This window comes from Anabrus simplex, chromosome 3 (assembly GCF_040414725.1).
Source record: "Anabrus simplex isolate iqAnaSimp1 chromosome 3, ASM4041472v1, whole genome shotgun sequence".
Taxonomy (NCBI): Eukaryota; Metazoa; Arthropoda; class Insecta; order Orthoptera; family Tettigoniidae; genus Anabrus; species Anabrus simplex.
In genome coordinates, this window is record NC_090267.1 from 46,158,080 (window position 1) to 46,185,819 (window position 27,740).

General features: G+C 38.9%; 2 protein-coding genes across 2 annotated transcripts in view; both read right to left on the bottom strand.

The window, feature by feature from the left end:
- Window positions 1-10,628, bottom strand: part of LOC137498881 (nose resistant to fluoxetine protein 6-like) — a 30,457-nt gene extending 19,829 nt beyond the window's left edge. Inside the window, exons 1-2 of the mRNA XM_068226575.1 lie at window positions 10,443-10,628; window positions 6,679-6,821 (exon numbers count right to left, since the gene is read on the bottom strand). Coding sequence (XP_068082676.1) covers window positions 6,679-6,821; window positions 10,443-10,560 — 261 coding nt within the window. The 5' untranslated portion in view covers window positions 10,561-10,628. The remainder of the gene's footprint in view (window positions 1-6,678; window positions 6,822-10,442) is intronic.
- A 1,610-nt stretch (window positions 10,629-12,238) lies between these two features.
- The window catches only part of LOC136866988 (nose resistant to fluoxetine protein 6-like), a 227,149-nt gene continuing 211,647 nt past the window's right edge, over window positions 12,239-27,740 (bottom strand). Inside the window, exons 9-10 of the mRNA XM_068226789.1 lie at window positions 14,501-14,636; window positions 12,239-12,253 (exon numbers count right to left, since the gene is read on the bottom strand). Of these exons, the coding sequence (XP_068082890.1) occupies window positions 12,239-12,253; window positions 14,501-14,636 (151 nt within the window). The remainder of the gene's footprint in view (window positions 12,254-14,500; window positions 14,637-27,740) is intronic.

Here is a 27,740-nt window from a genome sequence, read left to right on the forward strand (position 1 = left end):
TCTAAAGCACCGAGAATGTTGTCGAGGGCCGATGTGCTTTTGTTCTTTCCAGGTAGTAGTCCCTGACTCAGCTGTATGCTGGGCGCAGAAATGGAAGTGAAAGTTTACAAATAATCCCGTTATGCTTGTGAATCGCCTGACCACAAATCCCTAGTTAGTTGATGTTTACGTTGCCAACCAGCTGATTTCCCTGCCGTGTCAAATGCTACTGCTATGCTGCATCTACAGTACCGTAAAACGGGGTAATTTCGGCCACTTTTTCGTATATTTTTTAAATTAAAATGTGAAATATTTCCTCTAATTTTCTGAAAAATTTAATATAAGTTCTGCCATGTTTGTTCTTCATTTCTAAATATGAACATAATTATAATTGTTATTCAGTAATGAATTATGATTATCGAAAGAGTGGCCGGAGTTACCCCATGTTTTGGGGTAACTTCGGCCGCCATAAAAATAACTCAGGAAACGAAGTTTTCTTCGATATAGTGTTACTTCGGCCTCTGTGAATGTTTCTTAAAACCTGCAGAACGCCCAGTATCAACAATCACAAACAAATTGAAACGATTTGCAGTGAAACAGAAGTATAGTGATCAAATTCCCATTTTTCACAAAGAATGGACTATTTTATTTAGCCTAAGCGTACAAGCATTTTATGATATTACAAATTACGTGTTGCATTGCGTAGTTATTTGTAATGGTAAAAAAGATAATAAATAAAAAGTACGAAAATCATAAAGCCCAATAGTATGGAGAGAAAAGGAGATCGGAAAAGAAGCAATCTTGTAGACTGTTCTCATAATACACCGTCTTCTAAATTAGAAAATATCTGGGCCGTCAATCAAGTTCTTAATTGCGCATCGTCTGTGTCATTTATCATTGAAAATAGGAACAGTCTTTCCTCTCCCTGTCGGGATAAACTTCCCTGTTTATTGTTATTGTAGCTTTATTAATCTCTTCTAAAGCATTCTTGAAGTAAACAGGATTGTAATTACAATACCCGCGGCCGCGTAATGTTTTCCCGTACGTTCTGGGCTTGGCCGAAGTTACCCCGGAAGAGGACAACTTTTATCACAAAACTATTTCCTGAAAAACCTATTTGAATAAAATGCATCAAATTAGGTTGATCAGTTACCAGAAGTACTTACATTTTGACCCCATAAACCTTTGAAATGGAGAATAGAATGCTGGGGCTGGAGAACAGTTTGTTTTCTGCTGTTACCAAACAAGACAATAGTCGGGGCTGCGAAAAAAATTGATTGACTCAAAAATGAGCTTGCCAATGTTCTTTGGACTACCGAGTGTTGATAGAGCATTCTATTGTACATGCATTTTAGTTGTTGCAAGTGGTTCATCTTTTTCCGTATAGGAGGCAGGAGAAAATAAGTGTTGCTATTCGTCAGTGGCCGAAGTTACCCTGTATGGCCGAAGTTACCCCGTTTGACGGTACATAATTTTGTGATATTCAGTGCCCGGATATGTTGGGTTTTTGTCCCGACAGCTCGATCAACTTCAGTGTGTTTATTCTGTGTGCTTTATTTTACAGGTTTTTGTAAATTAATTTTCTGATTGCATTATTGTGTCTAGTATGTTGTTTCTTTGTTGTGATGCTGTCTTTTGTTCGTTAATGGGGAGACACAGTCCGATGGCTATTTTTGTAAAGGAAAGTTCTAACCTTATAGGTGATCATGGGTTCGGACCCATATAAGTATAATCTGTTACCATTTTGGAAAGGTGATTCAGACACAGTGCTGAACAAGTGTTTGCTATGTTTGTGCCCGAGTGATCGGAAGACATATGTAAATTTAGGCCAATTACTAGTGGATCTGTTATTACCTTCGCATATCATGAACGGTCTACAAATCGAGTCCTCGGGCAAAGCACTAGGGACTTAACAAAGTGAGCAACGAAAACTAAAGAAAATGTAAGTCAAATTATTCCTAGTAACAAGAATGTACTCTTAATATCTCGGGTTCGTTACCCGCTTTGTTTGTAAACGTTTTGTTTAATAATGTTATCCATGTAAGGATGCTTGTAATTTTTCTTTGATTGACACAACCAGTGGTCGGTTGTTCATTTCATTTATTTCTTTTGTTTAGTATAGTTTAATTTCATGTTTTTAGTTTAATAAATCCATTTTACCCGATTATTGGAGTTCTTATTCATTAGGTTTATATGTAGGTACGCATTACCTGTCCATATACTTTGGTGTATTTTATTAGTTAGATATTCGTTATCAACCCTATCCGGACGTACCACTCGCTTCTACCCCTGAACTAGGCCGAAATTAGGATAGGATACGGTACAATATGGCAAAGAAGTATCGACCATCAGACCACTGACGCTCGTTGTGATGCCTAACAACAGAAAAATTTCTGGCGCAGCGTACTCACCCAGTATTTTGCTGGTATACGATGATTGAAGAACATGTTGTTTCGCGCATGTTATACAATTGCCGTGCATCACACATTGAATTATGTACAAGTATGTCTTTATATGAAATAATGTATACATGTATTGTAGTTATTTGCGCTATCATATAATGTCCGGGCTAGCGCTCGTAGCAGCTGTTTCTTCAAATCAAATCAAAATCTCTTTATTTGCAAATGAGGTGTCTACCTCGGTGACAAATGGTACACTAAAATACATTACTGTCAAGCACTAAATTTTAAATTAACAAGAGACGAAGAAAATTTTCCTAGAATACAATATTATACAATTTACGCTAATAATTTGTTCTATTAAACACATACATCATCCTTAATAAATTTATATTGTTTACAAAATTCTACTTATAATATCTTACAAACATAGTCAACTCATATAGGCCTACAGTATGTGAAATTACTTCTGATAATAATATACAACTGGTATAAGATTAAAATTAACATTGAATTTATTTACATATTTATATTTTACCCATTTTGGAACATAGGTAGCATAACGACCTACTGCGTCTTAACCAGAGCCCCTTTTGCCACCAATTTTCAGAGTTCCTGAAGGGTATTCACAGCTACCGTAGCGGTCCCAGGGCCCTCGAAGTCCCCACTGTACTTCACCCCTACAGGCAGTCCCCTACTTGGGCTGTCCAAACTCCATAGACCAGGGGATGGAATTAATTTAATCACACACATTTTTTATTTACAATATCCTGCACTGGTCGAATGCCCTCTAACATTTCATTTATTTTCTCTGTTGTTGTTTATTCTCTTCTTGAATATCTGTGCAGATTTTGGAAAAGGATCAAACACTACCCCTGGTAAACTGTTCCACTCCTTCACGCCCTTCCCAATGAATGAAAATTTACCCCAATCGCTTCTGCTAAAATTCCTTCTAATTTTGTACTTGTGGTCAGTTCTACCAATATAATTATTTTCCAACTGAAGCCTCTCCATGCTTCTTCTCCTGTATAGGCTCTATATAATCCTATAAGTCTAGTTTTCTCCCTTCTCTTACTTAAAGGTTCCCAACCAAGTTCCTTTAGCATTTCTGATACACTACTCTTTCTCCTTAAATCCCCTGTTACAAACCTTGCTGCTTTCCTCTGCACACCATCTAGTTCTTTTATTAGGTATTCTTGGTGAGGATCCCAAACACTGTTTGCATATTCCAATAATGGACGAACCATACTTAAGTAACTTTTTTCTTTTAATTCTTTGTTGCATCCTTTAAGTAGCCTCATTATGACATGTATGCTTTCCCAACAATGTCATCAACATGACCCTTCCAGTGCAAATTACTTTCAAATCTCACACCTAAGTATTTGCACTTGCCATCTTTAGGGATAACTACCTCATCCAAATTATATTCAAATTCAGTTTTAAAGCTCCTGTTTGTAAATGTTGTAACAGTTGATTTGTCTCCATTAATCTTCATATTATTTTCTTCAACCCATTCTTGGATACTCTCAAGGTCCCTTTGTAATTCTGAGCAATCGTCAATGTTATTTATTTCCCTATAAACAATTATGTCATCTGCATACAATCTTATTTTCGATGTTATATTGTTCCCTAAATCATTTGCGTATATTAAGAAAAGTAACGGACCGATTATACTACCCTGTGCAATTCCCTTCCAAACTTTCTCTTCCTGTGATATATAATTTCCTACTTTGACTTTCTGAACCCTTGAATTTAGAAATGTTCTTATCCAACGTATAACCCTTACGTCCAGTCCTATTCCCTCCAATTTCTTTAATAATATTCCATGTTCCACTCTATCAAAGGCTTTGGAAAGATCTATGGCTATGCAATCTAACTGGCCTCCTGAATCCAACTGATCTGATATGTCCTGCTGAAATCCCACCAGTTGTGCCTCGCAAGAAAATTTCTTTCTAAATCCATACTGGCTCCTCATGAACCAATTTTTATCATCACATATCCCTCTGATGTATTTTGCTATTAAACTCTCCAGTATTTTACAAACTATACTGGTCAGGCTGATTGGTCTGTAGTTCTCTGGTTTCCTTTTATCACCCTTTCCTTTATAAATTGGTATTATTATAGATTCCTTCCATTCCTTTGGTATTACACTATTATTTATGACATAGTCAAAGAAAATTTTTAAATAAGGCACTATATACCACCCCATCGTCTTTAATACCTCCCCAGTAATTTGATCACTTCCTGCTGCTTTTCCTTGCTGAAGCAGTTGGATTTCTCTGAAAATATCTTCATTTGTGAATGAGAAGCTTCTTGTTTCCCTATGTGTCTCTCCCTCTCTATCTTCTGTTATGGTTTCCAAGTCCTGACAATCTTCTACTGAATCTCTGAATTCCCTACTGAAGAGGTTTGCTTTCTCAGTATCTGTTAAATAGTGTTCACCCCCTTCTCCCACCATTGTAGGAATTTGGATTCCTTTTCCTTTTTGATTCCTAATATATGAATACAGCTTTTTCCATTTCCCTTTGTGGTCATTACCCTCTTGAAGAATGCCATTCATATAATTCTCTTTTGCTTCCTTTTTCACTCCATTCAGTTCCCTCATTAGCTGTTTTCTAGTTTCTCTATTATCCCTACCCTCTTTGATTTTCCTGTTTACTATTCTACATTTTCTTTTTAATTTTCTTATTTCCCTTGTATAATAAACAGGGTCTGAGGTCATTTTACCCTTCTTAACAGGTACAAATCTCTTCTCTCCTTCCCAAATGATTCCTTTAAATTTAGCCCAAAGTGTATCCACATTACTCCCTTCACTTATCCAACAACTGAATTGTGATTTAAGGTAAGTCCCAAATTCATCAACTTTAGTTTTTCTGTATAATTTCTTGTCTTGTGTGACCCTCTTATTAAGCCTTTTTGGTACCAGTCCTACATCCATTATTACAGCCTTATGGTCACCTATTCCTTCAATTACCTCAGTTTTATCAACAATTTCCCATGGTTTAACCAAGAATACATCTAGTAAGTTATTGAGACGAGTCGGTTCTTGTACTACTTGTGTAAATCCTCCCTCCCAAATTAACTTATTTGCCAGTTTCTGTTCATGGGCTTCACTTGCAGCTCCATTCCATTCAACTTCAGGCAAGTTTAGATCTCCCCCAATTATTACCATATCATTATTATTGTTTTTATGAGTATAATCTATTATTTTCTCAAATATTTCCATGTCTCTTTCCTCTCTTCCAGGCCTGTATGTTCCTATAATTCCCACCTCCTTCATATTATCACAAACTAATTTTATCCCTAATATTTCATCCCTTTCATCGGTAAACCATTCATGTGAACAATAAGTTTCCTTCACCAGAATAAACACCCCCCTCCCTTTTTATCTCCTCGGTCTCTACGATAGACTGTGTACCCTTCTGGAAATACTTCTCTATTACCCACCCCTTCTCTCAACCATGATTCTACTCCTATCACCACATCAGTCTCATAAGATTCCATCAATGTACCGAATTTTAATTGTTTATTTACTACACTCTGACAGTTTACCAAGAGCAATCTCAGACCTCCTTCCTCCCTAAAACTTGACTGTTGCAATTAGGTAACGTTTGACTCATGAGTTGAGAACGTCCCTGGAACCCAGATCCTTGTACATAGATCTTGATTTAAGGGTCTGGGTTTTCTGGCAAGTTTCCCTGTATGTGCCAGTTTAGTGGTATGGGTTTTCTTAAGTACAGATTAGTTTGCAAATCTCTGTTGATAATTGTAGCAATTTGTCTACAGAGATTTGCTTTTCCATTACCATTCAGATGTAACCCATGCCTAGTAAACATTTGCCTGCCAAGACCTAAAGTATCTACTACATAGACATTTTTAAACTCTTACATAATCTCTTGATTTTTATATTTACATCATGTACAGCTTTGTTCACACATGAGTCCTCTAAAAGGTCATACCTAGGTGGCACATTAACTACAATTACTTTTGAGTCAGGTAGTTTGGAAAGCTTACCTCTGAGAGTCATAATTAGTTCCTCACCTTCATTTGCAGCAATGTCATTTGTACCACTCACAATTACCACATAATTGTCCTTCTCTAACACAGGATCACAACTTGAAAGGACGTCTTCAGTTTTGTGCTCGCGGAGCTCGTGTCATTGACATGCCCGTTGTATTGTATACATAGCATTTGAAGCAGGGAGTCCGAGAATGCTCGTTGCACGCACGCTGGATGGCGGAGAGGCAAACAAGTGTTAAAACTAAGCCCTCTATTAGTATCACACATAGCAAACACTTACCGCTGCTACGTGGTTGGCGTTTTGAGGCACCCTCAATTGTGCTGTTGTTACCCTCAAGATTATGAGATGTACCAGGTAGATGGCATACGTAAGCCTGCTCCACGGAGCCCACCACCGGTGGGAAAGCATATTGTTAAATGGACCTGTGGACCACATAAGAAAGACTGGTTATCAGACGTTCTAGAAGTTTTAGCAAGTCATCGTGATAATTTAAAAACTTCAATGTGTTATTGTGACGCTAAGCCACTGTTAATTTAAAATTATTCATAATTCGAGACTAACATTATATAAAGAACTAAACATATATCTATCCATACGTTGATTTCCACGTGGCAGGTGCCTACCACTACAATGTAAAAATGCACCTGGAATTATAAACATTTCATTCATGTATCTTCATCAAGTACTCTTATGCATTTCAGCGTTAAGTCTGGAAGCCCCTACGATTTAACTAAGCGACTCCACAATCCGCTGTTTGCATATTTCAATTTTTTACATTTCTTGACTTTAATTTATCAAGAACTTAGTCTTACCATATTCACGGCGGCCTCTCTCCACTCCTTACCCTCCTCAGCCGAGCCCTTTATTCTTCCAGATAATCAATCCTCCTCCATTCGTATCACATGAACCCACCACCGATTCCGATTATTTCGTTAAGTTCCATCCACTAAGTTTATTTCTAATTTGGTCTTTAGCTCCTCATGCCGAGTACACTGCTGCTATTGTTCCCATCTGCTAGTAGGGGATTTCGGTGTAATTCGGACCACATAACTTTAAATGTCCATAACTCTATTGATCATAATGAAAATTTATCACATTTTACGCACAACAATTAGTACAATATATCAAATGATTTGGTAAAAATAAATGATTATATTATTTTTAGGATTTGTTTAAAAGTAATATTTATTCTATAATTCGTTATCATGTAATTTGGGCCGATAGCGTGTAACTTGGACCAGGTGATCGTGTAATTTAGGCCGATAGTGTGTAACTTGGACCAGGCGATCGTGTAATTTGGACCGATAGTGTGTAACTTGGACCAGGTGATCGTGTAATTTAGAACGATAGTGATTAACTTGGACCCGGCGATCGTGTAATTTGGACCGATAGTGTGTAACTTGGACCAGGCGATCATGTAATTTGGACCGATAGTGTGTAACTTGGACCAGGTGATCGTGTAATTTGGACCGATAGTGTGTAACTTGGACCAGGCGATCGTGTAATTTAGAACGATAGTGATTAACTTGGACCCGGCGATCGTGTAATTTGGACCGATAGTGTGTAACTTGGACCAGGTGATCGTGTAATTTGGGCCGATAGCGGGTAACTTGGACCAGGTGATCGTGTAATTTGGACCGATAGTGTGTAACTTGGACCAGGTGATCGTGTAATTTTGACCGATAGCGTGTAACTTAGACCAGGTTATCGTGTAATTTGGGCCGATAGTGTGTAACTTGGACCAGGCGATCGTGTAATTTAAAACGATAGTGTGTAACTTGGACCAGGTGATCGTGTAATTTGGGCCGATAGATAGCGTGTAACTTGGACCAGGTGATCATGTAATTTGGACCGATAGTGTGTAACTTGGACCAGGTGATCATGTAATTTGGACCGATAGCGTGTAACTAGGACCAGGTTATCGTGTAATTTGGGCCGATAGTGTGTAACTTGGACCAGGCGATCGTGTAATTTAGAACGATAGTGTGTAACTTGGACCAGGTGATCATGTAATTTGGACCGATAGTGTGTAACTTGGACCAGATGATCGTGTAATTTGGACCGATAGTGTGTAACTTGGACCAGGTGATCATGTAATTTGGACCGATACTGTGTAACCTGGACCAGGTGATCGTGTAATTTGGACCGATAGCGTGTAACTTGGACCAGGTGATCATGTAATTTGGACCGATGGTATGTAACTTGGATCTGGTGATCGTGTAATTTGGACCGATACTGTGTAACTTGGACCCGGTGATCGTGTAACTTGGACTGGTAAATATAAACATTTATACGTTATTGAATGTATTTCTTATGAAGTCCTAAGCAATAAAGTACGTCACTATGAGCTGTGGTCGTCACTTTCAGCATGTAGAACAATGATAAAACAATTCATCCTAAATTATGGCGCAGTTTTCATGACCCCAATTTGTGCAACCGTTGCACTGAATCCAAGCATCATTATACTTGTCACATACAATACAAACTGTTTCAGATTTTACTTGCGTCTCTATTAAACAGTTTCTCGACAGCTGCTCATCCCGAATGCGTGCAGATTACGAGGCGTCGTGTGGTCCCGGTCGATATTTTTGGCTTCCTAGCCTGGGCCCGGCATTTCACCGTCAAATGCCTCCTCAATTGCAATCACGTAGGCTGTGTGAATCTTGAAACAGTCCTCAGATCCAGGTAAAAATCCCTAACCCGGAGCCTCCGGGTAAGAACAGACACGCTAGCCCCACGCCGCAGCCCGGCCTCAAATTATAAAACAAGTTCGTTTAGAGTCACCAGTAAAACTACGAATAAATAAAATTACACACTCTCCGGCAGTCCAGCTTACATGACTTGTAAAGAGTTAATCAAAAACTAAATAATATGCAAAGTACTTAAAATTTATGAATGGCACTGTGTTCAAACCTACCCAGATATTTCATCAGTATTTGTAAAAAGCTAGACACCCTCTTTGAAGAAATAACTACCTCACAGTACACTTGCATGTCACTGGATAAGCTTACAAGGAATGTGTGTATCATGATAGTTTTTCTATTCCCCTTTCAGTCTGAAGTTCTCTATACTCCGTACGACTCTACTTCTAAATTGACGTTTTAGCAGATTTTGGCTCTGTCTGGTGGTTATGCGCTGAAGAATAGACATCCAACCAATCCCAAGCTGTCATTAATATCGATTTGTATCGGCAGAGCACGATCTCGAAACCTAGTTGCCAACTCTAATATTTACATTCGCCACGTGGTTAACCCATCTCGCTCAGCGTGTATGGTATTCGGTACGGTTCGCGATCTCTTGCATTTTCCTTCAATATTTAGAGAGTTTTTAATATTGTTGGAGGGTGCCAGTGACTCTGAGATCAATGAAGTGTTCACTTTGTAGGCCATAACCTCCTTTCTGTGCCAGCCATTAGCCGTTAGTAATGTGTTATTTCCTCATTCTTTTTATTGTTAATAATATTTTCTCTTTTAGTGCCAGATATTGTTAGAAAGTGTATTTCTTGTGAATTTGTTTTCAATCCATATTCATTCGTTTTTCTGAGTACTGTATTACAATTTAAAAGGGCTGTTTACCGCGGTCATATTGCATCAGCTGTTCTCGCAGGCGTAGCGCGCTGGCAACAGAGGGAAGGCGATGCTCATTTGTTTTGCGAAACTTCAATTTAGAAGTAAGGCCGTGCGGAGTATAGTAAAACGACTTCCAGGAAGAAAGCTACCCTCAGTTGTCTTGCTGACCTTACCTCAGACAGAGGCTGACCAAACTTGCAAGTACAAAAATATTATCAGCTCAACAGCATATCCATATGTGGCTGGGAGGCGTGACCAGTCTTAAGGAAAATAACGCACAGAAGGAGCATTGTGGGATATGAAGTTTTGTTTGTTAAGCAATGACATTGTGTATTCGTACACGGAAGAGAAAAAGACTCCACGTTGAATATGGAATTTCACTGAACCGCTTCCAAAAATGTTTGAAAATGACTGAAGAGGAAACAAGAGTTTAATTAATCTCTTATCTCTGATATTTCAGATATAAACACTTACCTCCATACCCAGTGGTGCATGCCAATATGGTGAGACCTACTGCAGACGTCCACAAAATACGAATTGTGCTGTTATACAATGAGTCTTCGAAGCGCCTGTACACATGCGTCGTCAGCATATAGGAGTGTACAGACAAGGCACAACTAAGGGCTACTATGAACACATACAGCCACAGGATTACCACCACAGCCTGCAGCAGAAAACAATACACCGATGATATAACAGAGATTCAATTTTCTCGATTACCAGTTCCTTGTGAGGGAAGAACGGTGGTTCGGACGCCTGAAAGTTTTAAACACCCTATTTACGCGAATAATCCCCGCACCCTAAATTTAGAAAGGCTCATTTTTTAAAAATGAACTAAAATTCCTTCCATTGAAATAATAACAAACATAACAAATAATAACAAACAAGATAATAACAAACATTTCATATTACTCCGCAAGATCCACGTGGTCTTTACGCAAATATAAACATGTAGATTTACGGATATACTGTAGCTTCTTTGCCTAAACATATTTTAGAAATACACTATCACTGCTATAAGATACTTTTGCCATAAAAATTATCAAGTAGGCCTAGGTATTTCATTAATCTGAACTTGCAGTTGGCTCGATTCAATGTAGATCGAAACATTCGTTGTCTCTTGCATCACTAGTATCCTCTCCTAAATTACTTACAAATTCGTTGCACACCACTTCTAAAACATTTCTAAAACACTTTTCACACGCGACCTTTTCTTTACGCTGGTAATAACACGACCGGTGGTGTATAATAATAAACAGTTGAAACAGGCACGACGGCGAACTCGGATGTTAGTTTTGCGATATGGTAAAACCTCATTAATTCGAAGTCGTTGGGACACAAGAATCGGGCGTGATTTCGAATTAACCGCCAACTCGTACTTCAGAAATGCCAAACTATGCCGCGTCAAAACACATTCTAAGATCCGTTACTGCATGCAATTAACCTTGATTCACAGTTTAAAACTTTCAAATGCAATGGAAAAGAACTATTTCCAAAACGTATCCAACAAGGTGCATTTACAGTATTCAAATAATGCATTTGGACAACTCGCTGACAAACGTAACCTCACAAACGAAAGAAAAAAAGGAAAAAATAATTAAAGACGAGAGTCTATGCTGGCTTCCCTGTGCAAGTACTTTATTCAATGGATTAATGCACTGTGTGCATTTGTAGATGCCTTGTATTTGCATTGACACTACCCGATGCCCTTAAAACATCGTGGCTTTTCGAACTTTTCCTACCATGAGGGGAGGAAGTCTTTAGCTTCCGTCTGCACTGCAACACAGTACACTGACCCCATCTCCTTTTAAAAAGTCCGTTTGGACTAGGCATAAAAAACCAATGCAGTTTCATTGGCACTGAGAATATTGTTTGTTGCGTAAAAATTGATTATGAGCCACGTTTTTTTTTTTTTTTTTTTTTTTTTTTTTTTGCCATCTGTCGGTATCGCCAAAGAGAATCGCCAGTCTTCGTGAATTGTGCTTTTTCGCACACTGCCTGTTACGTGATACTGTGGCGTTCCTTAAAACGCTGAATACAAAAGAATTACTATTTCACTCGAACTTAGCAACTATGAAACAAACTGTCAACACGCCGAAGTGAGTGAAAGCGCGGAAAGGTACCTCTGCACGTTACGGAACACGCATTCTCTCGTGATAGGGAGAAATTTTGAATTTAAATTACTGTGTAAATAATTCTCATTTTTAAAATGTAAGAACAGTTTTAAATTAAAAGTTTGAGTTGTTTTCCGTTTAAATATGACATATGGGTCAGTTTTCTTCCATCTGCGGATAGACAAAGCATAAGTGTACACCCAATATCGAAAGCTAGGTGAGCCAGGAGCGTGTTACCAACTTTGACACAAATAAAACCAACACCCCAATTTCATGCCTCAAATTTTAAAAAAAACATGTGAGGATTATTCGCGTAAATACGGTACTATTTTCAGAAATTCAGTAAATAAGGAAAATCACGCAACACTGGGTAAAATCAAGCAGTAAACTTGTTTAATTATATAAATATATTATTGTTTTTGTAGAATGAATAACGGGAATTTTACTTTTCTTTAATGGAATTTAAGCAACACTGGGCGTGGTCAGGAGCTGGATGGGTTGCCACGCGCTGTTGGTAGGGGGTAAGGGAATGGAGGAGCGGAAAGGAACTGGCCACCCTACCGCACGTAAACTCCGGCTCAGGAACACCTCTGCGGAGGTTCGGACCTCTCTTCGGGCAGATGACCCTTACCTTACCTAATGGAAATACTGTCATTCTCATCCAAGGAATTGTAAATCGTAGCATGTACGCTTAAACCCTTGTACCTTTGTCAATTGTAACACAAAAATTATAACGTGTTAGTTTTATTTGAATGTACAATGTCTCTCTTATAAAGCCAGACCGTCCAGCGGCGTTTCTACTCTCCGAGACCTAAGCAGCTGTACGGGAAGCACGCGCATAGTTCTTGACCTTGCAGGGAGCGTGCACCTGTTGGTCCTAGCATCGATAGCCAGACTGAATCTCAGCTGTTAACATGGTAACATTGCAACACCGCTTTCTCGCATGTAAAAGTTACGTATTTTAAATACGAGTCCGCTGAACGGGAACGCGATTCATTTGTGACGTGCCACCAGATTCACTTACCTATAAACACATTTGAAAATACTGGCTCAGTGCTCAATAAAAACCATGCGCGCACATGAACAGTTTTTACAGAGGAAAACCTTGATGACATTAGTGCGGATCTTGAACGGTCACCGAATAAAACACACACAAAATTAGCACAACAAGTAGGGGTTTCGCTTTCTCCTGCACAGAGAGCTACAAAGCTGTTACACATCAAGCCGTACAGGTTTACACGGGCCCATTGTTTAGAACCTGCTAATCCAGCCACATTAGTGAGATATTGTGAGTGGCATCTTGCATCACTGAGTGATCGTTTATTCGACCCACCGCTTGTGTTCTTTTCGGATGAGCCTGGGTTCATCTTAATGGTTGTGTAAACAGTCATAACTCTCGCTATTGGTGTGCAGAAAATCCTAAATGGTATTTATGAAGTCCCTCATTATGAAGGATGACATTTACAGCATCTTTTATAAGGTAAGATTTCATATAAGATTGTATACATGCTTAAAGCAGGGCGGCAGCGAACTATGTTAGTTGGGCCGAGGCAGCTGCTGCAGCGCAGAATACAAACACCGTGTGCTCGGTCTGGGTTTATAATAGAGACCCTGTTTGGATATAAGGAAATAAAACTGACTATTCTTATCGAGCGCAGTATAAATCAGACCGGAATATCTTGAAAAGGTCAGTTTTCTTACGATTATAGCGGGTTTTACATATACAAATCCCGAATGAGCATTACGCTGCGTAGTGGAGGAGAGCTTTGTAATCACTATCGAACGTCCCAGTCCCCTTCCCAGCAAAGTGCGTTCGCTTTCTCGCTTCACTGTGACGTATGCTTGCTACGTAAGCTGCCCACATTTAGGTCAAGCCAGCCTGGACGCATCGGGCTAACCTGTGCGGGCGCCCAGCTGAGCACTCTGGTTTACAGGAACAAGAAACTGGGATTGGAATAATTTTTCCAAGGAAAATGCTCGATAAATTTCCAACTTCCGTGAAATCGTTTAAGAAAAAGCTATGCAATAAATTGATAGAGAATCTGCCTTCTGGATGACAGCCTTAAATGAAAATGATAAGATGATTGATTGATTGATTGATTGATTGATTGATTGATTGATTGATTGATTGATTGATTGATTGATTGATTGATTGATTGATTGATTGATTGATTGATTGATTGATTGATTGATTGATTGATTGATTGATTGATTGATTGATTGATTGATTGATTGATTGATTGATTGATTGATTGATTGATTGATTGATTGATTGATTGATTGATTGATTGATTGAAACAGTAGTTCTCAAATATCTCAATTCAATTTTGGAATTCAGCTTGGCTGTTTAACCCTCGTGTCATATCTTCTATGGTCTTTGTTACAAACATCGGACTGCACCGTAAGTTCGAGACATACCTTGTTCATCTTGACGGTCAGCTGGCCGGTCTTTATCCGGTGCAAGATGTATCCTAACCAAATGCCCATGAGCCACGGTGCGAATCGGGTTTCAGTAGAAGTATACAGGTGGGCACTTTGCTTTGCTTTGTTTCCTCTGGAACAAAAATATTCATTAGCTAGCAACGAAAACTTGATTAAATTAAATATCTTCGTCTACTGGTGAAATTTTGTTCACCATGGTAGAATATTGCGTATCGTTTGTGACGGATCGTGATATTTATCAGTGGGTGTGGAATAAAAGTAAGGGTTGTTTACAACAGAAAATTAAATACAGTGTAGAAATTACGGAAAAATTGTGTTCATAGAATGCAAGGTGTTTCAAAACGAATAACGTGGTTTTAAGGCTGTGTAGTGTTTATTACACTGAACTTACATTTGTAAGGAATACATCAAGTGAAAAAGCAACTCAAGCAGTTTGTCCTAGAAGTGTTCAATGTGGGCACCATTCGTCACGCGCTACATATCGAGTCTATGGCCGAGCTCGTCCAAAACCTTGCTCGTTTTAAGCGCCTCCTTAAAACACCCCAGACCGGAACTCCTAATTCACGACTAACCCACCGAAATGATTTCTTAGGGCCACGTGTGAAGGACTCTTTCACTTGTTCAACATGTGCTTCTTTTGTTGGTCATCCGGCACCCTTACCTTTGCAAAACAGCCGGTGTCTTCAAACTTATGATACCATCTATGGATGTTAATATCACTTGGAGGGTTACAATGAAACTTAATAGGGAACGTACGTTGCACTGTAACTACAGATTCAGTCCTTTCAAATTGCAAAACACAAAAAAGTTTTCTCTTCCTCAGTAACCAACCTTGCTACTATCAATACTGGGTACTAGAAACAGGAACCAGTGCATGCGCGCAGGTACAAAAGCGCTTTCTATGAGCAGAGGAACGAACACTTGCAGAACGAACTGTTTGAGTTTTTCTTTCGTTTGATGTCTTTATAACTGTAAGTTCAATGTAATAAGTTCTCAGAGCTTTAAAAACCAGATATCCACATTTTTATTTTTCGATTAGCGCCAAATCCGGTGATCGAGCGGGCCAGGGCAACAATCTGACATCCTGTGACAGCAAGAAGGCATGTGTTCGTGTAGCAACATGTGGTCGCACGCATTCCTGCCGAAATATGGCGTCTGGGGTGTCGTGCAGAAAGGGTATGGCTACGGGTCGCAGGACGTCGTTCGCGTATGTCAAACTGGTCACAGTGCCCTGGACACGCATCAACTGTGATTTGTGGTTGTTCCCAATAGCACCCCACACCATAAGACCTTGAGTTGGCGCTGTATATCTTGTGCGAATGCAGTCAGTGTGATGTCTCTCCCCCTGTCCGCGGAGAACTAAAATGCGGCCATCATTTTCAAACAAACAGAACCTGGATTCGTCCGAAAACACTATTTGCAGCCATTTCTGTCCACAGTGACGTCGTTCCATACACCGTTCCAGTCTAATATGTTTATGCGCATTAGTCAAACGTAGGCGGAGAAGAGGACGACGCGCCGGTAACCCAGACCGTAATAAACGGCGACGGACTGTCACTCATGATACTGTACGATGTATTTCACTGTTCCACTGGAGCGCCGGAGACGAAGAGGACGCAGATCTCTCCAGTAATGCCATTCGGATGAGTTGTCAATCTTCGCGTATGTCTGGGTGGTGCGATCAGACCCACCCCGTTGTGTTCTAGGGCCTTCTGTGAACTATTGCACTGCCGACACATTTCATCCCACACGAGCACCAATTTCCTGGATGCATCACGTTTTCTCATCCCAATAATGCGCCCTCATTCGAACTCACACATTTGACGGTACGGTTATCGCATACGTCTGCGAGGCATCCTGCACGACTGCTCATGTCACGCTTTAAAGCGAAAACGAGAGCCGCAGGCGCATTTTACCAGTCGGCGGAGATATCGATGTGGACCTTGAACCTGAGGGGCGACATGGTTCAAATGCTAATCATACCTTCACAAAAACCCAATACACGTGTTACATGAATATGAACTTCCTATCTCTAGTATTTCAAGGTGTTCTGCTTTTTATGAACATGAGTGAATTTTTAACCGGCATGTATTCGCAGAAGACATCCAGTTACTGAAGTACTCTCGGCCCGGCTAACGACAGAAGCGCGCAGCCGTACATCCTACTCAGTACCAGTAACCAGTATTTTCCTAACATGTGCTTATTCTTCAACACTTAATTTTAGCATCACAGGAGGTCATAGATAACGAGTTCGCAAAATGCTGTATGTGTGCGAAGAAATGGTCACACAAGTCTTCCACATCAGCTTGGCTTTCTAAAAATAGTTATTTAACTATGTAATTTAAATGCTCCTAGTATTATGTATGGTTAAATTTCTTTGATATTTCGTTATGTTTTAATGTTAAAATCATTTCATAGCAGACAAAGTACGGGACCTCATACTAGGAAAAGCGTAAAAGTAAGAACTTTCCTCAATTATGCCGAAAGTTGAAGGGTTAAAGGCCGGGAAAGGTTTCAGACTTTGACTGTTGGATAGCTCTATTAGAATAAAAACACAAATTTCGAAAAATTACCTCCGGCCTAAATGCAGTTCCGGAAACACTGCCTAAAATCGCTTGTTGTACTCGTTTTTTAAATTCAAATCCTAGTCCGATTCCATGGCTAATTGGTTATCGTGCTATCCTTTGGTCACGGGGGTCCCGGGGTCGATTCCCGGCAGGGTCGGTAATTTTAACCATCATTGGTTAATTTCGCTGGCAAGGGGGCTGGGTGTATGTGTTGTCTTCATCATTTTATCCTCATCACGACGCGAAGGTCGCCTACGGGAGTCAAATCAAAAGACCTGCACTTGGCGAGCCCAACATGTCCTCGGGCACTCCCAACACTAAAAGCCCTGCGCCTTTTCATTTGCATTTCATTCAAATCCTAACCAAATTAACCTTATATAATTAATTCTGTAATGTGTTCCTTGGTTCAATACCCTGAGGCGTTTCTTGATATTTTGAAAAATATCCACATGAATGTAGTTATAAGTGCTGAAGTGAAACTCTGCATTGACACACTTTAGCGCTTGTAGCGGTACAAAAGGTAAACTGCTAATCTAATCGACCGGGTTACGATGATCAAGAAAAAATTGTAATTATTAGGAATAAATAAAGAATATATGCACATACTATAATTACCTGAAATTCGTTGCTCAAATCCCTAGGATGTTTTCAACATTGAGTTTTTTGCCTGAAAGGCTAGAACTGTGGATTTTCCCTTAATCATTCTGCTTGTCGTGAATCGTGATCGTGATGGGGAGCAAGGTTAATGAAACACTCCTTTACGTAGCAACTCCTCTCTTTTACTTACGGAGACAATCTATAAACAAATGAACACAAACAAAGATGCTTCGTGCACGGAGTAAAATAAGAGATGTTAGACAAGATCCTCAACATCCTCCTCATCCTGGTCAATCTCCAGAGGGATGACCAGTTGTATCCGTCGGCTAACTCTGGTCCCACCTGGCTGACGCAAGTCTGATGCAATCTAACCATATTGAACCCATAATTCTACGATGAAAAATAACTCCAAATATTTATGTCAGCTACAAACAACTTCTTTGAGAGTGGCCAAGTTTTTATTTCAAGAGCCTCGCTCTCTCGTGGGAAAAGAACTTACCGTGCCAAGTGAGCCGCGAGCTCTTTAAATACCGGGACACTTCGGTGGACCTCGAGTAATGAATAATTTATCGATTTTGAAAAATCCTTCATAACGAGAGACTTTGGCGAAATGGTAAATCCAGGAATAAAGGATCTAAATTATTATGTGAAGATAGAATACCCTGGGTAAATATAAATGCAGTTAAGCGTGGAGGAATGTTCGCGTCCTTATCGCGGATTTTGCGGCACGTGGCGAGGTCATTTTCCTGAAGAAAGACCGCGAAACTACATGGCAGAAATAATTCATTACGCCCGTTGCAAGTATGGGAAAACTATGAAATTAACACCATGGTGAATTATAAGTCTATCTGAATTTATGGAATAAATTTTAAGAAAACTTGTCCAGTGGATGTGGAATTAGCAGATTGCACAACCGAGCTTCGTGGAGAGGGTGGCGTCCCTCATAGAAGGTATAAAAGAAACCCCCTCCGCCTATTTTAAACATTCTGTCTGATGGTCTGAATGGTGAAACCCACGTCGCTCGTCAGCAAGAAAGTGCGGGGTGTTGTTCTGAAAGTAACTTGTTATATATTCGTGTCAATGGTTCAAGTAGAATATTAAGTGGAAGGTGATAGAAATTTTCCTGAGCTTCCGCCGATGAAAACTGTGAAGGCTTAGATATCTGGTTAAAATACGTAGCTGAGTTTCTCTCCGTATTACAATTGTGTGTGTCTGATATTGTCAAAGGGAAGTCTGGAGGCTAGTCGTGAGGTCTGATTTTTGTTATCTATTTGAAACACCTGGCCAGCAGTAGCGTGAACTAAAACAGGGTCCTGGGAATACAGTGGCAGTCGCCATTTGAGAAGGGTGCTCGTCTCATGTTAAAACGCGAAGAAAGTGCGGTATTTGCGGTGTTAATCGACACGTAGTGTAAAATCTGTGTAGCTTAAGTTATATATATATATATATGAAGATGATATCCATTGTAGCCATGAGAGGCTAAATAAGAGGGCAGCTGGCTAAATGTGGCCGTAATCTCCATGGACGACTATGATTACAGGTATGTGACTATATTTTACTAATGTTGTAGCTAGAATTTGTTTGTTCCAATAAATTTTTCAACGCGTGTGTCGAATTAATATTTAATAATGATCAGGCAAATGTGTTATATTTCTGGTCGTCGTGTGAAACTCTTTAGGCCAGTAAAATTCACGTCGAGAAACTATAAAAGTGTGAATTTTAAAATATATGTGTTAATATTCTTTGAGATAATGTTCAAAATTGAGTAAAGTTATGAAGGTGATAACGGTCATGTAGTCGTGGTGAAGGCCGAAATTTCGAATATCGCATTAGTTCAGAATTTTTGTCGAAATAATAATAATAATAATAATAATAATAATAATAATAATAGTAATAATAATAATAATAATAATATTTTCCGCGGGATAAAATGTTCTGTGTTAAAAGTGTATTTAACAGATATGTTCAGTAAAATTTGCGTTCATCTTGAAATCCAGTGAAGTCTGATAAAGTTCTATTTATTCGTGGGAAGTTAATTTTTGTGACACCGTGTTGTCGGTGATATAGGAAATCACGGTGTGTTGTGTTCTTTAGGTCAGAAAGTGTAGTAAAAATAAATAAAAAGGATTCTTATAAAAGTTGTTCGTCACGGGAGGATTGAGGTGAAAAGTTTTGAAACAGGAAGAAATGGATTGTGCCGGAATGATATATTGAGATAATAGTTGTATAGGTGTTGAAGGTAGAGGAAGCCTGTATTTCATGTGTGATGCCGCCGTGAGAGGCGATGAAGATGAATTTTTGAGACAGGCTATATTTGTTGATGGCGAAGAATTTTTGAGACAGGCTGTATATTAAATGTGATATTTCTGAGGCAGGCTGTAGTGATATTCCGCTAACAATCCGGAACAGCTGACCGGGTGAAGGTTGGTTCGAAATGAGTGCTCTGTGACGCACATTACGATTTCAAGTTAAGGTCCCCCAGTGAAAAACAATTTCTGTAGAAGATTGTAGCTCTTGGCAGTTAAATCCAAGTGACGATTTATGTAAAGTCAGCATTATGAATATTATAGTAGGCGACCTCAAGGGTAAAAGAGCATTCTAAATATACGGTTGGTGTTATTTATTTATTTTATTTACTTATTTATTAATGTCTTTCGGTACATGGCGGTGCTCAGGCTATGAAGCCTGCTATTATGCCAAACCATATAATTGTACACCTGTGTAAACAGAACATTATAACTACTTAAAATTAAAAATAAGTTTAATATAATTTAAAATTAACGAGAAATGTAATTTAATAATTTGTTTTTATATTTTAAAATGAATTTATAGTATTTACTATTATTAAAACTATACCTCGAAAATTGTCAATGTCACTAATCTTACATTTACATTTTATTCATTTGACTTAATCTAACATTTGAGGGTACTTCTTGGAGTAAATTATTCTGATTGTAGATAAAAGTTCCAACACATTCTTTGAATACCTTTAAGTTGCTCATGTCTCTAATTTCAGCCGGGAGGGAATTCCAGGAACGTATGGTCCCTGGTACAAATGAGTTGTTATACATCCTACTGTAGTGAATGGGGATGGACGACAGGGATCGTGTTGATGACCTTGCGGGTGTTCTGCCTGAGGGAGAGAGGTAGCTAAAATCTATTCTCAGGTAGTCTGGTTTACCTGTTCGTAGTATTTTGTGCAGAAGAGAAACAGCATGGTGCTTGCGTCTATCGCATAATCTTAACCAGGACAGCTGATGGAGGAATGGGCTGATGTGGGAATGGAGCGGAACATTTAGAATTAATCGAATGCAGGCAGTATGCGCCCGTTGAAGTTTGGAACCAAGTGAATAACTTATGTTATTATAGACTATGTCACCACAATCAAATATTGGTAGAATTAATCCTTGAACGAGCAGTTTCCTGGTTTTGACAGGAAGAAAGTCCCTCAGTTTGTGCAGTGAGTGTAATGAGCCGAATACACGTTAACAAATTTTTGTTACGTGCTCTGACCAACTTAAATACTTATCAAAAATTATTCCAAGGTTCTTAACGGAGTCTTTCAGTGTTATAGGTGTTTCATTGATCTTGATAACCGGTATATTGATACTTTCTAACTTGGCATTCGCATTTTTAGATCCTATTATGATGGCTTGAGATTTTAATGGGTTTACCTTCAGGCAGTGGCTACTAGTCCATTCGTTAATGTTAAATAGGTCTTCGTTTAATTTCATAGTTGCTTCTTGTATGTCATTCGGCTTGGTATGAATATACAATTGGATATCGTCAGCATATAAGTGATATTTACAGTTCGTCAGTTGTTCTGATAGGTCATTCATGTATAGGGAGAACAGAAGCGGCGATAACACCCCACCCTGTGCTACCTCCATCTCAGTATTTAACCATCTAGACATATTGTCTCCCACTGACACACATTGTTTACGTCCGCTGAGACTACTATAACAAATTCCCACCCAGTAAATTTCATAAATTACGAGACGATAATTTATCATTAAATCGGAAACATTGTGGGATGAGATATTGGACGTTATTAAAGTGATAGTTTGGCTGTGTAGATTCAATGAATTTCGCTTCACTGGATAGTTTACGGATATGAGTGTTTGGAATAGTGAGATGGTAGGCGAAGTTTGGGCCTCACCCTTGAATTATAGTGTGGATTTTTGCGGTGGTGATGATTACTGTTTTAGCGATATTCACGTATTGTTAGACGTGTGCTGAAAGTCATTATTATTTCTCCAAACTTCATTGCGCATGTTAAGATCGTGTTTCAGTTGTGGATTGCTATCCACGCGTTATTCATTTTCAATTTCACGTTTTATTGGCAAGATAGGGACTTAGTTGCAATTTCCGACGTGCGTTCATTCAGTGGCAAGTTTCGTTCCATTGTGTGCTATAGTTTCGACAAGGTTTACAGCTAAAATATCAAAGAGTGTGTTTGAAGTTACGATTTCTCCCGACATTCTAGAGGAAGCGTAGACAACCCAGTTTACGCTCGACAATAGATTCAGGACGTCACATGTTATCCTAGAAGTATACTAATGATAAGACGTCCCAGTTTACGCTCAACGATAGGTTTAGGAAGGGGTGTGTGTGTGCATAGAGGTTAGTGTTAGGGTGTGCAGACATTATGTAGGCCCGACGATAGGTTTAGGGTGTCGGCTGTATATATTCAAGTCTTAGAGTAGGTGTTTTTGCGAAGTGACTTGAGCGATGGTAGTGTCTGCAGTAGTGTATGCCATGCGAAGAGTGTTAGCGAAGTAATATTGAGTCCATATGTTGGCACAGCCCTTTCCATCTGGAAGGTGTTTACTTAAGATTATGGAACCACTAGTGGCATGAACGTGAGGGTTGTCCAATATTGGGTACTGAGCTAACGGTGACTGAGTATTTACTGCGGTTTGCCACGCACGTTTGAGTTCATTGAACTTCAGTATTTTATTTTTGTTACGGACTTAATTGTTTTTGTCGTTCAGACGTCCGATGGCTTTGCTGATGTGCAGTGTTGACACTTAGCTTACTTATGTGAGACTTGAGTTACGAATGCGGGTTCGGTTCGTCAGCTGGGAATATATTTTATTTTCAATTTTTCGTTCTTTCATTTTTATAATAAATGGTTAATTGTGGTCGATCAATAACTTCGTAGTTAGTTTGTTGGTACAAACAATAAGTAGATGGATCTGTAATGGTAGTCGTTGTTGTAAAGGATTCCTAGATTTTTGATTTTATTTTACCATGTGGACTTGTAATTTTATTAAACATAACGTAACTGTTTATAACCTGAAAGTTGGTTTTGTAAGAATATTTTTTTCGAGTGATTTGCCACTTTTTCTTTAACTTCAGTGTTTGTCATTTCTTCTAAATGCATGATGAATAAGTGTTTCCTGTATTTCGCAGTTTTGTTCCTTCAGAACGACGTAACGTAAGATCCTCTCTTGATGGAATTGTTGTTGGTTCCTTCTGAACAGCTGTTTGGGAGATGCACGTTTCAGCATCGGGATTATTCTATAACTTAAGGGTGTCACGAGATGACAATACACGGTGGAATTTTTACTTTTAGTTATGACTGTTGCTGTTAACTTGTAGTGAACACCATGCTTTCCAGTAGTATTTCGCAACCTATCCAAAGCAACTGATAGTCAATTTGGTTCGATTAAGGGTCCATTCGGCAGGTGTTCCCATATCCGACAGGGTATTTGACTGGTGGATAACCTTAATTAAGAATAAATCTGGAACTCTATTTTTTGAAGGTCAGATTTTCCACGGATCGTGTGGATTAATTCCCAGTTATCGTTTGGATCAATAGGTGCCCGATTTTCAGGTTACTTTTCATTTTTCTAGTTTTCGCTGTCCACTAACCTGTGATAATTCTATTTTTCTCCGAAGAAAATTCTTTGATACTGTAACTAACAAAACTAACGCCATGCAATGTGACTGCGTTTGAAACATTAAATAATTAAATTGTTCTTGATCAATGATTTTATATAAATACATTTTTGCATTTAATTGATTCAATAAAAGTTAGTAAGCACACATTTGGTCCTCATTTCAATTAGTTAGGCTCTCTTCTGAACCCCATCGCTTGGTTAAGACCGTGACCGAAATATTCCTGTTACGACCCCAAGATTAAAGAGTTCGATATTGCTCTACTGCAGCAGCTGTGGCCGACCAACGACGGAATGGTAAGTTCAAAGGTTCAATATACCTAATCGTCTTCTAATTCCACAGCTACTTCAAACATTCAAGATATAGCGCAAATTCATCTACAAAGGTTTCAAAATAAAATGTAGTGTTAGCTGGGAACTTATCTCTCGTGATGAAGTATGCTCTTTTCTTGTTGTTCGTGACGCGTTGCTATGGCACTATACTGTTTACAAACTTATCATCTTCTCGAAGTTTAAATGTTTTAAACACAACGCAAAAGCTAAGTGTTTCGTGACGTGAATATCCTGACTTCCCGCTTTTTCAGCACCAAAAATGTCGTGATTCGTGATCGTGATGGGAGGGCGAGGTTAATGAAACACACCTTTATGTAGCAATTCCCCTCTTTTACTTACGGAGACAATCTATCAACAATTGAACACAAATAAAGATGCTTCGTTCACGGAGAAAAGGAAGAGTTGTTAGGTAAGATCCCCAGCACTGCTTATTCACACAGTAGCATCACTTAATATAAATTTCCAGAGAAGTCCCAGCAAAGCGGTACTATTTCAAGAATGTATTAGAGATTATGACATCGATGTACCTTGCCTATGGGAAGTTAACGTTTTTATATTGATGTATGTTGGAAAGCATTACCAATATATTATCTACCGTGAGAAGTACCCAGTTATATTCATATCTGGAATGAATATTATCATTAGCGAAGCACACTTGAGTGCGAGGACCACGTCAGTATTCACAGAAGATTACAAATTTTCATTAAAATCTATCTGCATTCTGGAACCCACATACGCCCTTAGAGAAAGGAGTTTCTGACAACACATCTACCATTCTATTTTCTACATAACTATAAAGATATAATCTTATGTCGAGATTTTATATCAAAAGACCACAGAGGAGAATTCAGCCTTGTAACGTATTTTTCTAAATTGAATTCATTTATAAAATAGTTTCGGCATGCTGAAGACCCTAGCAGTTAGAAATAGCTTACACTATAGCCAGAACCCTGCACGGATGCGGATGTCCGCCAAGTTAGTGTCTTATCTTAGCAAACTGTATGGCAGTGCGAATAATTTTGCTAATAATTTTTAAATAATTTATTAATTTTCACTGGTATACTCTTATTTTAGCTTGTGGTTAGGCGACCCTTGATATTGGTATGAGAAAATAGTGATATACGAGGGGGCACCCAGAAAAAAACATATTTTTTTAAATAATATTTTTTTACAAAACAACCTTATCTCCTTCAAAATACTCTCCATTACAACTAATACATTTGTCCAACCAGTGCCTCCACTGTTCGAGACATAACTTATTTTAGAAATGGCTGACAGCTACTCCCTCCTTTTCTTCTTGACCTCTTCATTTATGTCAAATCGGTGTCCTTTCATGCGTGGAAATAAGAAAAAGTCGCAGGGAGTAAGGTGTGTGTGGCAGCCGAACCATGACATTTTTAGCCAGAAACTGTCTAACAGAGACGGCAGTGTGTGCACCTGCATTGTCGTGGTGGAAGAAGCAGTCTCCTGCCTGCCACAAATCGGATCTTTTTTGGCTAACACTGTTGCGCTATATTCATAAAACTTTCAAATAAAAAGTTTGATTGGCGGTCTGCCAGCATAAAAAAACGAAACAATAACAAAACAGCGCTAGCAGAAACAATCACTGCAAAACAACAGGACAAACCAGGTCGACAACACTAGCGGCACTGAACTGGCAATGACACACCTAGCGGCAGAAATGCGAACCACACAAGTTTCACTCACGGCAATGTTATTCCGGTTATTTTTGGGTATCCCTTCGTATATAAAGAGCCTGGAGACCATAAAGCCGCAAATCTAACCTAAGCCTAATTGGCTCCTGTCCTCAATTAATGGAAGAAAGGAAAAAAGGTCAGTATGTCAATCAAGGGGAATTTGAACAAAGTATGATTACTGCAACAACAATAGATCATTCAATACTGATCTGCATTTAGGTCAGTTGCCCAGGTGGCAGATTCCCTATCTGTTGCTTTCCTAGCCTTTTCCTAAACGATTTCAAAGAAATTGGAAATTTATTGAAGGTCTCCCTTGGTAAGTTATTCCAATCCCTAATTCCCCTTCCTATAAATGAATATTTGTCCCAGTTTGTCCTCTTGAATTCCAACTTTATCTTCATATTGTGATCTTTCCTACTAATAAACGCCACTCAAACTTATTCATCTACTAATGTCATTCCACGCCATCTCTCCGCTGACAGCTCGGAACATACCACTTAGTCGAGCAGCTCTTCTTCTTTCTCTCAGTTCTTCCCAACCCAAACTTTGCAACATTTTTGTAACGCTACTCTTTTGTCGGAAATCACACAGAACAAATCGAGCTGCTTTTCTTTGGATTTTTTTCCAGTTCTTGAATCAAGTAATCCTGGTAAGGGTCCCATACACTGGAACCATACTCTAGTTATGGTCTTACCAGAGACTTATATGCCCTATTCATTACATCCTTACTACAACCCCTAAATACCCTCATAACCATGTGCAGAAATCTGTACCTTTTATTAATCATATTTATGTGATTACCCCAATGAAGATCTTTCCTTATATTTACACCTAGATACTTACAATGATCCCCTAAAGGAACTTTCACCCCATCAAGGCAGTAATTAAAACTGAGAGGACTTTTCCTATTTGTGAAACTCACAACCTGACTTTTAACCCCGTTTATCATCATACCATTGCCTGCTCTCCATCTCACAATATTTTCGAGGTCACGTTGCAGTTGCTCACAATCTTGTAACTTATTTATCACTCTATAGAGAATAACATCATCCGCAAAAAGCCTTACCTCCGATTCCACTCCTTTACTCATATCATTTATATATATAAGCAAACATGAAGGCCCGATAATTCTGCCTTGAGGAATTCCCCTCTTAATTGTTACAGGGTCAGATAAAGCTTCACCTACTCTAATTCTCTGAGATCTATTTTCTAGAAATATAGCAACCCATTCGGTCACTCTTTTATCTAGTCCAATTGCACTATTTTTTGCCAGTAGTCTCCCATGATCCACCCTATCAAATGCTTTAGACAGGACAATCGCGATACAGTCCATTTGACCTCCTGAATCCAAGATATCTGCTATATCTTGCTGGAATCCTACAAGTTGAGCTTCAGTGGAATAATCTTTCCTAAAACCGAATTGCCTTCTATCCAACCAGTTATTAATTTCACAAACATGTCTAATATAATCAGAAAGAATGCCTTCCCGAAGCTTACATACGATGCATGTCAAACTTACTGGCCTTTAATTTTCAGCTTTATGTCTATCACCCTTTCCTTTATACACAGGGGCTACAATAGCAACTCTCCATTCATCTGGTATAGCTCCTCCGATCAAACAATAATCAAATAAGTACTTCAGATATAGTACTATATCCCAACCCATTGTCTTTAGGATATCCCCTGAAATCTGATCAATTCCAGCCGCTTTTCTAGTTTTCAACTTTTGTATCTTATTGTAAATGTCATTGTTATCATATGTAAATTTTATTACTTCTTTGGCCTTAGTCTCCTCCTCTATCTCGACATTATCCTTGTAACCAACAATCTTTACATACTGCTGACTGAATACTTCTGCCTTTTGAAGATCCTCACATACACACTCCCCTTGTTCATTAATTATTCCTGGAATGTCCTTCTTGGAACCTGTTTCTGCCTTAAAATACCTAAACATAACCTTCCATTTTTCACTAAAATTTATATGACTGCCAATTATGCTTGCCATCATGTTATCCTTAGCTGCCTTCTTTGCTAGATTCAATTTTCTAGTAAGTTCCTTCAATTTCTCCTTACTTCCACAGCCATTTCTAACTCTATTTCTTTCCAGTCTGCACCTCCT